The 14,692-nt window shown below is 38.5% G+C and overlaps 1 protein-coding gene across 2 annotated transcripts in view; it reads left to right on the top strand.

Annotated features, from left to right (window-relative positions):
- The first annotated feature begins 6,668 nt into the window (after positions 1-6,668).
- VPS26A (VPS26 retromer complex component A) overlaps positions 6,669-14,692 on the top strand; it is a 36,286-nt gene continuing 28,262 nt past the window's right edge. Inside the window, exons 1-2 of one of the 2 annotated variants that reach the window (XM_026504357.4) lie at positions 6,669-6,794; positions 12,536-12,685. In XM_026504357.4, coding sequence (XP_026360142.1) covers positions 6,792-6,794; positions 12,536-12,685 — 153 coding nt within the window. In that variant the 5' untranslated portion in view covers positions 6,669-6,791. Of the gene's footprint in view, positions 6,795-12,535; positions 12,686-14,692 lie in introns of those variants that run through there. The other variant, XM_026504358.4, reaches the window with a different exon arrangement.

Genomic DNA, 14,692 nt, shown 5'->3' with positions numbered 1-14,692 from the left:
TTCTTTTTAAAGAGTACTTATTGTATGATTCCATTACTGTGACATTACAGAACACTCAAAGCTAACCAATATTGAAAAAAATCAAAATAGTGTTTGCTTCTTGGAGACAGGATTGACGGAGAGGTTACAAGAAGGTTTTCTGGGCTTGATGGCAGCATTCTATACCTTGAGAGAGGTGTAGGTTAAACAAATGTTTGCATTTGTCAAAACTGATCAAACTGTACACTGAAGGCTTGCACATTTCCTCTTATGTAAATCATATCTCAATAAAAAAGGAAAAGGGAACAGTAAATAAAACATTAAGTACGAACACACTCAAGAAAAGAACTATACGTTTTGAGAGAAACACTTTGCCATTGACGATGGCAACTCAAAAAAGGAAATAGAGAGTATTTACCATGATCACAACTGTACTGGCTAAAGTTAAGGAGAACATATTTATATATTCCATATTTATTTTCTACATATATATGCTATAAGTATATTTAAATACATTCTATTTAGAATATATATCTATCGTCTAAGTTGAGGGGAAAAAAGTGTTTTTACGCCCAGCATAATTTAAATTAATTTTAATTTTTTTCATTCTTTTGGTGTATTTGTACTTGATTCTCTTTACTTAGCTTTGGCTGTTAACTCTGCAAATAGTTGCTCCTTTACACTGCCACAGTTATTAATATGACTTTTTAGTCCTCATAAATTTCAATAAAGAGCTATTTTTCTCCTAAGTGGTTCCTGGTAGATAGAGAAAACACTCAATTTATCTTCTCACCTAATACTTTTTTACCTAAACCGGGTACGTCTGCTTATGAAAGTCAATGCTTGTAGGTTAGTCACATTTTCCCCCACGTCTTTTTTTTTCTTGCAAAGAGCAAATGTAGAGATGTCACAGTCCTTGCCTGGCAAAACACTGTACGTCTTATCATCTAGCTTTCACATTCTGGCTTGCCAAGTAAGTAGATAGGGAGATAAATAAATAAATAACTTGCTCAATGGTTCCTTTGCTCCTTGAATTTATTACAATAGTACAGTTACTGGGTTTGATCAGAGCAAGTCATTAATATAAATTGGTGTCTGGCGTGACCTTCATCGCTAGGGTTTTTTTTTTTTTTTTTTTTTTGCCAGCTCTTACTCATACTTGGCTTCACCAGTATTTCTTTGCTGCTGCTACTTTTCTTTCATTTATTCTCTTCCATGTGTTGATATTTAGGCCCCCAGACAAGAGTAGGTGGGAACCAGAACAGCAGTCAAGAAGACAGGCGAATCTAAGTAAAAAAAAAAAAAATCGTCTTCCTCTTTCATTAATAATGTCTTATTTCATGAAGACTTGCATTTTTATGATTTTCTTCTCATGACTCAAATGACAATATCAGTGTCAGTACTGTTATGAATAATATACTAATACCTAATACGGCTTTAAAATAGCTTTTAGAAATTTAGAAATCACTGGACCCCATCCAGGTTCTATCTGACTTATTAAATGTGCTTTGACTGTCAAGTGCGGAGCTTAGAAGTTAAAGAGAACAGGAGTGGGAGTCAGGACATCAGCTCTTTTCCATTTACCCATTGTATAGTCTTTTGATCCTAATAAAAGAGTTGGACTAGTTGATCTCCAAGTAGGTCTACAGCTCTAATTAAAAATTAAGTCCGGGGCACCTGGGTGGCTCAGTGGGTTCAGCGTCTGCCTTCAGCTCAGGTCATGATTCCAGGGTCCTGCTTAGCTTCTGTCTCTCCCTCTGCCTGCTGCTCCCCCTGCCTGTGCTCTCTCTCTCTGTGTCAAATAAAATTAATAAAATCTTTTTTAAAAATTAAGTCAAAATATTTATTGCAGGTTTACTGGATTTTAGGTATTGCAGTTGGTCAGAGGTATGGGATGAAGTTGTAGCTTTTGGTTCCTTCCCTAAATCTGGTAGTGAAGAGAGACTATTCAAAGGGAATTAACAGAGTCCTCTGTTGGAATGAAGATGGAAGAAGACAGTTCTCTGCAAGGTGGTGAATGTGCACAGGCTAAATCAGAAAATGCTGCTTTAAAATTGTGACCCTACAATCCTCCTTGGATCTAGAGAGGAGAACAACATCTACAGATCTCCTTATTATATTCAATTGTTCTCTAACTGCTCTTCATCCTGTTTTACTGTCCCTGTCATTCACTAGGCTCCAGCTACACTGTCTTTCCATTCCTGGAAAGAACTAAGCTTTTTCCTAGCTCAGGACCTTAGCATTCACTGTTCTGCCTGGGATGGACCTCTTCCTTCAGTTCTAATAGGTGACTTCTCCTTTCAGATTTCAGTTTAAATGTCACTTTCCCACCTCCCTAACTAAAAATAGCTCTTCTCCACTCATGTCACCATATTTATTTCTTTTTAGTGCTTTCTTCTAATTCAAAATATTATATTTAATTACTTGTTTATTGACCATTTCCTACACTACAATATAAGCTCCTTGGGGACAAGGACAACTTCCTCCGCCTCCATTCCCTCCTTCTCTTTCTTCCTCCTCCTCTTCCTCTTCTTCTTCTTCCTCCTCCTCTTCCTTTTCTTCGTCTTCTTTTCTAATTGACTCTATCTCCACAGCCTAAAACAACACCTGCCATTTAGTGAGCACTCATTAAGTATATGTTTAATGAACAAATGCTTGGATCCCTGTTTGGATCCCAGAATCTAAATATCTGGCTCCAGGAAATACTCTCAGTTACTCTGTGTGTGTGTGTGTGTGTGTGTGTGTGTATACACACACATTTTATATATATAAAATTTATATTTATATTTATGTATTTATTTTATTTTTATTTAATATTTAAATAAATATTAATATATTTGTTATATGTATTTATATTTTAATGCTGATTTGAGCATCAACAATAACAGAGATGAACTTTATTTTTTTATTTTTTTGAAGATTTTATTTATTTGACAGAGAGAGAGGATGCACAATCAGAGGTTGTGGCAGAGAGAGAGGAAAAGGAAAAGTGAGAAGGCTCCCAACTGAGCAGGGAGCCCAATGCGGGGGCTTGACCCCAGGACCCTGGGATCATGACCTGAGCCAAAGGCAGACACTTAACTGACTGAGCCACCCAGGTGCCCCCAGAGATGAACTTTAAAGCATGTATAAAGACGTTGTCCCATTCCACTAAATAGGAATTTTATAGGTACACAAAGGAACACATTTAACTACAGTGTGGGGACAACCCACAGGTCATGGTTTTTACAGAAATTTCTGCTTTATAAACTTGGTTTAGGATTTTTAGGATTTTTGCAGCTAAGTTAATGGAGAATATTGATATGCAGTTTTCTTTCCTGTAATGTCCTTGTCAGATTTTGGTATCAGGGTTACTCTGGCCTCAGAAAAGGAGTTGGCAAGTGTTCTCTCCTCCTATATTCTCTTAAAAAGTTTGTGTAGATAGCTTGGTATTATTTCTTCCTTACATTTTGGTAGAACTCAACAGTGAATTCTGTAGCCTAGAGGAGTTTTGGGATGGGAAGATTTTAAATTTTCTGCTCAATTTCATTGATGTAAGACTGTTCAGATTTTGTATTTCCTCTTATGTTAATTTTAGAAAGTTTTTTTTAAACATCCATTTATTTATTTGAGAGAGAGAGAGAGAAAATCCCCACAAATGGGGGAGGGGCAGAGGAGAGAATCTTCAAGCAGACTGTCTGCTGAACATGGAGTCCAACGTGGGGATCGATCCCACAACCCATGAGGTCCGACCTGAGCAGAAACCAAGAGCCAGATGCTTAACCAACTGACCCATCCAGGTGCCCCTTCAGAAAGTTGTTTTAATGGAAGGTGTCCATTTCCCCTATGTTGTCAAACTTATTGGCATAAAAGTTGTTCATATATTTCCCTATGATCCTTTTGATGTCTGTAAGCTTTGAAGTGATGTCTTCTTTTCCATTCCTAATATTGTTAATTTACATTTTCTATTATTTTCTTGATTAGTATTGCCAGGGGCTTATCAACGTTATTAATCTTTAAAAGAACCAACTATTGCATTACTTGATCTTCTCTATTGCTTGCCTATTTCTATTCCATTGACTTCTGTCCTTATCTTTGTCTTCCTTCTTTCTGCTCTGGATTTAATTTTTTTTTACTGTGGTAAAGAACACATAAAACTTATCATCTTAATGATTTTTAAGTGTACAGTTCGGTAGCGGTTAAGTATATTCACATTGCTGTGAAACAGACCTCCAGAACATTTCCATCTAGCAAATCTGAAACTCTATATCCATTAAATAGTAACTCCTCTTTCCCCCTTCCCTCAGCTTCTGGTAACCACCATTCTATTATCTGTGTCTATGAATTTGTCTAAGATATCTCATATAAGTGGAATCATATGGCACTTGTGTTTTTGTGACTGGCCTATTTCACTTAGCACAGTGTCCTCAAGGTTCATTTATGTCCTAGTGTGTGACAGGATTTCCTTTCTTTTGAAGATGGATTAATATTCCATTTATCTGTCTGTGGACATTTGGGCTCCTTCTACCTCTTGCCTATTATGAATGAATGTGAGTGTTCATATGTGCCATGAACGTGAATATGCAAATATTTCTGAAACCCACTTTCAATTCTTTTGGATATATAGCCAGAAGTGAGATTGCTGGGTCATGACAGTTCTATTCTCAATTTTTTGAAGAACCTCCATACTGTTTTCTATAGGGGGCTCACCATATTGCAATCCCAACAGTGCACAAAGTTTCCAATTTCTCCACATCCTCACCCATACTTGTTATTTTTTGTTTTTGTTTTTGTTTATAGTAACCATCCTAATAGGTGTGAGATGCTACCTTGTGGTTTTGATTTGCATTTATCCGAATGTTGAGTATCTTTTCACATGCTATTGGGCATTTGTAGATCATCTTCGGACTTTGTTCAAGTCCTTTGCCCACTGTTTAACTGGGTTATTTGATTTTTTGTAATTGAGTGCTAGTCATTCTTCATATATTCTAGATATTAAGAATATATGTTGAGTTGTAGGAGTAACATATATTCTGGATATCTTCCCAGATATATGATTTGCAAATATCTTCTCCATTTCCATAGGTTTCCCTTCCACTCTGTTGTGTCCTTTGATGAGCAAAAGTTTTTGATACAGTTCCATTTGTCTGTCTTTGCTTTTGTTGCGTGTTATGTCTGTCATTTTTGTTGAAATCATTGCCGATTCCAAAGATTTCCCCCTATGTTTTCTCCTACAAGTTTTATAGTTTTAGGTCTTAAACCCATTTTCAGTGAATTTTTGTATACGATGTAAGATAAGAGTTCAATTCCATTCTTTTGTAAGTGGAAATCCAGTTTTCCCAACTTCATTTGTTGAGAAGACTGTCCTTTCCCCATTGATTTGTCATGGCGCCTTTGTTGAAGATAATGTAAACAACCACGTGAGGGTTTTTAATTTTTTTTAAATCATTTTAGAGAAGTTTTAAGTTCACAGCAAAGTTGAGTGGAAAGCACAGTTCCCATATACCCCCTGCTCCCCTCCACATGCTCGTATGGTTTTACTTTCTGATGTGAACTTAAATGGCTGATTTTAAAACTCTTCTTTTCAAATATATACATTTGAAGCTACAGATCTCCCTATAATTACTACTTCAGCTGTATCCCATAAATTCTATTATAATTTTCTTTTAGTTCAAACTATTTTTAAGTTTCCAACTGATGTCTTCTTTGACATAGAGGTTTAGAATTATGTTGCTTAGTTACCATAAATTTGTGGATTTTTTTTGTTATCTGTAGTTGAATTTTATTGTGGTTAGAGACCATGCTCTAATTTCAAGCCTTTTAAAATGTTATACTTGCTTTATGGCCCTGTCTCACAAACTTGATTTTGTTTTGTTATGATGGTGCGTTCAGATGATCATTTTTTCTGCTTTGGTCATGTATACACTGTGCTGGTTCAACACTGCTTTTAAAAACCAACACAGCATCCCATTCATCTGGAGGGCCTGTAGACTTAGACCACAATGTCAGGATGCGGTCAGAGCCAGAGTACTGGCTAGCTGCACCACCTGCTTTAGGAAGCCCCCCACCCACCTCACGTACTGGCAGGACAGCACAGCTCAGGTGGCTAGGTCTCAAGCTACCCGTGTACTTTACAAAGCAACGGATGTAGCACTCTCACATTTTTCCCACTGGCGGGCTCTTCAGAGGCTATAGAGCTGGCAAGTTCTCAAAGCCCAGCAGCTCTCAGTGGGAGACGGAGCCGGGCAGAGTTCCAGAAAGATGAAAGAATGCCTCCTCCCTGGATTAAGAGAACATGTATCTTGCTAGGCCTAAGGAAGTAGCGCCTCGGGTAAGAGCGCCCCTTCGCCTCGGCGGCGCAGTAACCCACCCGGAGAGAGAGCCTGCAGAACAAACCCTCCCTCCTTTCTCCTTTTCCAGTTACTCCAACTTTCACAGGGAAGAGGAATTGGCCGTGGCAAAGAAGCCCGTCAGCGAACCGCCCCTCACGTGACAGAAGAGAGGGCGAGGAAGGCCTGAGGAGCCTGCGTCCACTCAGGCCCCTCCCACTTTACGGCATCTCGGTGGCCCCGCCCCCTCAGCTATAGGGTGGAGCACGAGGCCCCGCCTCCAAACTGCCGCCCCTCAAGGGCCAGGCTGGCCAGTGGGGCGGGGCAAGAGGCCGGGAGGGGACTGGAGCAGGGGGAGGAGAGGAAAGGAAGGGAGGGGTCACGTGCGGCCAGCGGCTCGAGGTCACGTGACGGGCGCTGGGGCGGAGGGAATCTGGACTGGGAGTTCTCCTGAGGGAAGAGGAGTGAAGTGGTGGGGACGCGGCGGCGGCGGCGGCGCTGACAATGGTGAGTGCGCGGCGGTCCGCGCGCTCGCCTCCAGCCTTGGCCGCAGAGCGCGGGGCGGAACGGCCAACAGCGGGCTCGGTGTCGCGGGTGGAGCGGAGGGCAACGGCAGGAGGCGGGCAGCGAGCAGGGCGGGGAGCCGGGGTAGGCCTGTCTGGCCGCCGCGGGATCGGGAAAGGGCGGGCGGCGGCGCCGCCTCTTCCCGGTCTCGTAGAGGCCCGAGCACCTGCGGGCGGCGGCGCGCTCTCCTGGCCCTGTCGGAGCCTCTGCCCGCTTTCCTCGACAGGCTGTGGGGGCCCTGGCTGGGTACTCGGACCCCGCCTGTGCGGGGGCTCAGTGCCGCCTCCCCTTCCAAGGTAGCCAGTCCCTCCGCTCCTTCCGGACAGCCTCGCTTCCCTTCAGGTGGAGTGACCCGGGAGTCCCCCAGTTCCGGGCTGGGTGGGGGGGAGGGACTGGGTCACTCTCTTCCAGTGTGTCACGAGATTGATAAACTCCGGGCTTTTGTTTTGTTTTATCTCTGTGTGGTGACATTCGGCGATATCTTGACCCCAGTTCAGCCTTGATGTTGACACTTGTAGAATGGGAGAGAAAAAGGAAAGGACATTAAAGTGGGGACATCTTTAATTCAAAAGACACTGGTTTTGTGCCCGCCAGTTTAAGCTCTGGCTCTCATTTCCTTCCCCAAGCCATTTTCTGGAAACTTAACACTTTGGGCTGTTGAAATGGCCTAGGGAACAGAGAAGGGAGGGAAGTCAGAGTACTCTAACCAGTTAGTGGGAAGCACAGGCGTGGGCACGAGGCGTTTAACTTTGTGTGTGTTGGCCATCTCCTCCAGATTGGATCTTTTTTGGCTCACTTTATGGTATTTGTTTCGTTTAGCAAGCATACGTTGAGCGCCTACTGTGTGCTCTCCTGATACTATCAGCTTTCCCAAAACTCACTGGTTCAGTAAACTGCTTGAGACTTTTGGCTGAAGACGAAGCTAAGTTTATTTTTAAAAAAGTTTTTTAAAATAAATACATTTTAGACTCAGAAGGCGTGTTGATTTGATTAAAATCAGAAAAGTAAAGACAAGCATATTCATTCTTAAACTTGGGGCCTTTTTTCCCCCCATGCAACAAATTATTTAGGCGTACCAAGGGCCACTAGCAAAACTGAAACAGCCCTTGCTCTCTTGTAGCTTACAATCTAGAGGGAGGTAAACATCTATTTGTGTAACTATTTGTTTAACGTGGAAATAAGTTGTGATAAATCTAACAAGGAAGTTTTGGGAGACCTTGCCTAGTCAGGGAGTTAAGGAAGTCTTCTTTAATTGAATATACTTTGCCAAGAAGACTTAAAAGTCTTTGGCTTATTTTAAAAATTACTTTTAATAAGCTTTTGTACTAGTTTAAGAGCAATTTATTTTCAAGTTACTCGTCAAACATAAACTAAATCGTAAAGCTTTGTAACACTGAAATGGGCATAAATGTAATCTATGCATGAAAATTTGCTGTTTCATTGCTTGTGTAAATTTCGAGAGTCTCCCTTTCCATTCACCTTGAGTTGCATTTTTTTGCATCCACTGGAAGGAGTGAAATTTCTTCAGTGAGGGCTAAAAAGTTTGTTGACTTTTAACATATCCACATGGTATTTGCTGGATGGTGATGTTCAGTACAGGTTTATGAATTATATGAAAAATCTTAAATTAACCTAAAGGTTATATGAGGGTTAGGCCGCAAGTAGAAAACTGTAAAAACAATGCCATAATCTTTTAATAGTCATATATATTGGAGTCTAGTTATTTAAAGGCTTCCTGAGTTTTAACTTTTATATTATTGTCTAATATTGATCCTGAAAATCTCATTCTGAATGCTCACTTGAAGATGTCTTCGCCAGAACTGAGTAGTCTTTCGCTTCAAAATGTCTCTTCTGTAATTTCAGCAAGAGTCTGTCTAACCTTCTTTACAGTTTTCATTCCCTCTCCATCTGCTAGTCTTCACCATCCTGTCAATTATGTATTTTGTTTCCTTTTTACATATCAGGAGAATGATTATAATTTGTGAATAATTTAAAAAAAGATTTTAATTTTATGACTTTTGTTTGAAATGACAGAAGATGCACATCTTGCAATAAAAACTTCAAAAGCAAGACTTTGGGTAGAGAAATCTTTTTCTTTCAACTCCTTTTAAAAGGAAAACAAAAAAGACAAACTTCTAGGGGTGCCTGGGTGGCTCAGTTGTTAAGTGTCTGCCTTCGGCTCAGGGTGTGATCCCAGAGTCCTGGGATCGAGCCCCACATCAGGCTCCTCTGCTAGGAGCCTGCTTCTTCTTCTCCCACTCCCCCTGCTTGTGTTCCCTCTCTCGCTGGCTGTCTCTCTCTGTCAAATAAATAAATAAAATCTTAAAAAAAAAAAAAAAAGGACAAACTTTTTTCTCAGATAATTTTTCTCTTTGTCATATGCTTGTTAAATGTAAGACATCAACAGTTTTCTGGAGGCTTTTAGTAAGACTAGTTCATTTTTGACGTGTCCTAGTGTGAAAAACTGGGTGTTAACCTAGTGCTGAATTCTCTCTCAGCCTTGTTAAGGTACCGTAGCTTATTACTCAACCTATTGTGCATGTGCTGTAACTAGACTTTCAAAAATACCTTCTGATCTCTCCCCATCTTAGTGTTTTGATTGTGTTGAAAAGTAAGTCTGCTTTTTAAATTTTTAGTTATGAAATGCTTCATGCATACAGAAAGTAATAGAGGATAACGTAGCTTTCATGTATTTTTAATGCCTAGGAATTTTTCCTTTTTATCTATGGTGTCAAAATAAGACTGTGTAATTATAATTATGTTATTGGTTAATTGTGAGATTTTATAAGACTTCAGTCTCTTTTACACCACTTTAATTAGTGGCAATTTTGATTTTGTTATTTTTGATTACTTGATCTTTTAATATCAGCTTTCAAATCCCAAGTTCAGCTCTGTGTGTTAAGTATCCATATGTGGAAAAAGTTACCATAATATTTCCTTTTATCCGTAAAACAATTTTTATAGTTTTCAAATCTTATTTTTCCCAGAAGCAGCTCTGGGATGTATGAAGGGGGAATGAGAAAATTAAATTTTATTTTCTTGCTTCTATTTTATATCTTAAATGAGGCTGTTGTCTTCAACCCTTTCAGAATTGCTCTTCCCATAGCAACTCCCCCCGCCCCCCCAACGTGGCTGGCTCTGTAGTTTAGTTGAGAATTAGTAAATATCAGCAGCCTGATTTTGAGCTGCTGTCCATTCTCATGCCTGTAGCCCTTAGGAAAAAATACACCATTTTGAGCAAGTTTTGAGTGTAAAACTTGGAGTATGAAAGCTAACTGGGAAGGGGCATTGCATGTGACCTATCATTGATGTTTTTCATTCTAAGTTCAGAATAGTTTTCTGATTAAAATTAATTTTCTGGTTAAAATTGACTTTGTTATTCATAATATTGCCAGAAAAGATTAAAACATTGTTGAAAGGAAAAAATGCTGTTTGTGTCTTTGTAGTATGTCAAAAGTACAAATCTGGCAATTCTCTGAGTCGATTTCTTGAAATTATAATCTTTTTGTTATTATAGGATTAATAATAACAAAAAAGCAAGCCCAGAATTAAGGAAAACACTGTCTCCTTTGATCATGGTATCACCCTGTGACCTGCAGAGTTTTAAGAGGATCATTAGCCTGCTTGCTGTTACTCTGCCACCTGAGGACAGAACTGAGGCCTGATGCAAGTTTCTTGCTCTAGACTTAGCTACTGCACCAAAGCTAACTTCCTGGGGGAGGTCTTGTCTTTCCGAATATTCCAGATTTAACTCACTTCTTTTGTGTATCCATTTGTTTTTTTATTATCAGGACAGTATGTGTTTTATTCAAAATTAATTTAACATTCAATAGGTATTTGAATGCTTTCTACTAAATGCCACACCCTACCGTAGCTACTATGTCTTAAGTGATGAGCAAAGGATAAACTATCTGTTCTCAGGGAGTTTACAGTTCAGTCAGGGATTCACGTGTTGAATAAGTACACGTTATAACAAATAATGAAGTAATAAAACTACACGGTGTTGTGAGGCCTAAATTTGGTGACTCTAGTTTCAGTTTAGGAAGGTATGGGAGGCCTCTTTATGGCAATGAGTCAGACTGAGACTCAGAGGCTGAATTAGTTAGGTTAAGGATACTTGGTCTAGGACAAGAAGGGACCTGGCGAATTTGATTAACTTGGATAAATAACTTGAAGCTGGTGTGGCTGGAGAGATGGATAGAACTAGATATATGTAGGCTATGTTAGGGAATACAGTGTGTGTGTGTGCGCATGCGTGTGTTTAAAATAACATTTCATTGAAGTACAGAAAAGTGCACAAATTAAGTGTATAGCTTGATATATTTTCACAAAGTGAGCAAATCTGTGTGTGAAGTGCTCAGATAAAAACAACAACATAATTAGCACCCCAGAAACTCCCTCTATGCTTTCTTCTAACCACTTCCTGACTTCTGATGCTATACTGTACATTATGTGTTTTTGGCTTTTTAATAAACGGAATTATATAGTATGTGTGAAAGTTATCCTTGTGTATAGTTGTGTCTTATTCCTTTGCCTACTGTATGAATGTAGAATGAAATTTATGTGTCCATTCTTTTGTTGATGGATATTTGGATTGTTTCCTATTTGGGGCTTTATGAACAATGATATTATTAACATTTTTATATTTTTTCCCTGGTTCATGTGTGTAAGAGTTTCTCTTTAGGGTAGATATCTAAGGGTATAATTGCTGGGTCATGGGATATGTGTATCTTTAGCCTGACCAACTGTTTTGTAAAGTAGTTGTTCCAATTTATACTCTTAACAGCCCACTGAAGGAATTTAAACAGAAAATGATCAGGTTTATGTTTTTAAGAGATTACTATGGTTGTGTAGGGGAGACTAAGAAGGGATGTAGGATGACAGCGTAGAAGACTGTTGACGTAAATTTTAAAAAAGGCTAGAAGACTAGCTTGCTTTAGTGACGAAAATGATCCACAACTGTATCTGATATTGGAATTACTAATGGATTCCATATTATTACCAACTAGTGTATTGGCATTCATAAACAGTTCATCTTTGTCCCTTATATTTCTGTCATATTCAGGATTTACATAACAAGGCTTACACATTTTCTTTGGAAAAATTCACAGAAATTTAGTCCCCTCCATTAGAGCCAGTTTTATTCCAAAGGTTTATACAATGTAACACATCCTGTTCAGACCTATCTAGCAGTACATTTTAAAGTAAATATACATTGTAATAATTCATTTGGATTTGTACACATAATTTGGATTGTATGAGTTCTGCATATGACATAACAACATAGAAGTATAACTAAAGGTAACTTTTCAAATCCAGGTGTTAAGAATTAATTTTCTAGGTTTCTGGTATATGGTAGTAATTGATTATATATAGTGGTTACCTATGGAAATGATTGAAATTATAGCATGTTTAAATTTTAGTTTTCTTTTTGTCTTTTAAAAAACTGTGGTAAAAAACATACAATATGAATTTGTCCTCTTAAATTTTAATGTACAGTACAGTATTAGCTGTATGTACATTGTTATGCTAAATTTGTTTAGTTTTGATGTAGAATTTGATATAAGTTCTTATTTCGATGTTGTACTTGCAGATTTGCATACTAACTAGGTCAGAGATCATTAGATTTGAATTACAAAATGTAATTACAAAACATAATTATGAGCATTTTCCTTTTATTTCAGAGTTTTCTTGGAGGCTTTTTTGGACCCATTTGTGAGATCGATGTTGTCCTTAATGATGGGGAAACCAGGAAAATGGCCGAAATGAAGACTGAAGATGGCAAAGTAGAAAAACATTATCTTTTCTATGATGGAGAATCTGTTTCAGGAAAGGTAATTCTTTCATTTGTAAGAAATACCTAGTTGTAGGAGATTAGAATTAGTCATCAAAGTTGTCTGTACTGTTTCTAAATTTGAATGACTTTGTTAGAGATGGGAAGTTTTTTTAGAAGGTCACCTAAAATCCTTGATTCTTTAGAGCATTTACAGGAAAGATTCTTTTTTTTTTTTTTTAAAGATTTTTTATTTATTTATTTGACAGAGACAGAGACAGCCAGCGAGAGAGGGAACACAAGCAGGGGGAGTGGGAGAGGAAGAAGCAGGCTCATAGCGGAGGAGCCTGATGTGGGGCTCGATCCCATAGCGCCGGGATCACGCCCTGAGCCGAAGGCAGATGCTTAACCGCTGTGCCACCCAGGCGCCCCTACAGGAAAGATTCTTAAACTGGAAGGGTTACAGGGGCAGAATCTCAAGTTGCAAGCAGAATTTTGTGTTTGTGACTATGTGTCTGTTTTGCTTCACTTTCTTCAGTGGGGCTACGATCCACTCAGTTTGTTTCTCCTTTTACATTAAATTGAGTTACAGAGATTGGAGTTAACTCTTTAGTATACCTTTAAATGTTTCTTTCTCATTCTTGATAGCTTATATGTCTGCGCTATTATCATTGTGTCTGTTGATCTCATTTCTTGGCACTCTGTAAAGGGCTTAATGTACATTTGGAATGTATCTGTGTATGGTCAGGTACATTTTGTGAGCCCTTCTGTAAAGTTTTGCTTTTCCCCCTTTCCTTATCAAGTGATGTATAAAAGTAATCTTGCACCTTAGCAAATATGATTAATACTCATTAATCATAATTTTTTTTTTTACATATGTCTGCGCTATTATCATTGTGTCTGTTGATCTCATTTCTTGGCACTCTGTAAAGGGCTTAATGTACATTTGGAATGTATCTGTGTATGGTCAGGTACATTTTGTGAGCCCTTCTGTAAAGTTTTGCTTTTCCCCCTTTCCTTATCAAGTGATGTATAAAAGTAATCTTGCACCTTAGCAAATATGATTAATACTCATTAATCATAATTTTTTTTTTTAAGTAGGCTCCAAGCCAAACATAGGGCTTGAACTCATGACCCTGACTGAGATTAAGAGTCCAGTGCTCTAGGGGTGCCTGGGTGGCTCAGTTGGTTGGGCATCTGACTCTTGATCCCAGCTCAGGTCTTGATCTAGGGGTGGTGAGTTTAAGTCTGGCGTTGGGCCAGGCATGGAGCCCACTTTAAAAAAGAAAAAGTCATGTGCCCTACTGACTGAGCCAGCCAGGTGCCCCTTTTTTGTTTTTAAGTCTTGTAGGAAACAGTCATTGTCTGGTTTAAAGTGATCTTATGTCATCTGGGCTAGTTAGGAGTTCATGGCTGATGTTTATAGGACAAATAAAGGAAGATGGGAATAAAAGGGGAGTAAAGGGAATAAAAGCTACTTCAGTGTGGTTTATAGAAAATAGTGTGCCTTCAGAATTGCTAGAGGTCATATGTAGTCCTAATCAATAACTATAGATTACATTTTAAAAAATTATAAATCTTTTATAGGTAAGTATTTTCTGTTGCTCAAAAGATAACTATCTGTAACCTGATTATTTATTGACCTGAGATTTTTTCATTTTTAACCTTTTATTGTAAAATAAAACACATATTGAAAACCACAAAACAAATAAATAATCATAAGGCATGTTTTCTTGTAATCACTATGCAAGTCAAGAAGGAAAACTTTGCCAGCTACCCCTGTGTCTGATCCCAAACATAGCCTCTTCCTCTCAAAAGAAACTGCTATGCTGACTTTTATAATCATAAAATTCCTTGTGTTTCTTAATTGTTTAGTCTTGCTCCCTTAAAAAGATTAATATGGCTTTTAAATCTCTCTTAATCTCAGATTCCCTCTTCATGCCTTTCTTTTCTTATACTTTGAAGAACCTGGGACACTTGAATTATAGAGTTCTCTGTGATTGCATACTTATGATACAGTTGTTGCCTGTAAATTGATAGCTGGATCTAGAAGCTTAATCAGAGTCAA

Source organism: Ursus arctos, unplaced genomic scaffold, assembly GCF_023065955.2.
Source record: "Ursus arctos isolate Adak ecotype North America unplaced genomic scaffold, UrsArc2.0 scaffold_7, whole genome shotgun sequence".
NCBI classification, from domain to species: domain Eukaryota; kingdom Metazoa; phylum Chordata; class Mammalia; order Carnivora; family Ursidae; genus Ursus; species Ursus arctos.
Note: the sequence above shows the minus strand (reverse complement) of the source record. Positions and strands in the feature narration are given on the sequence as shown.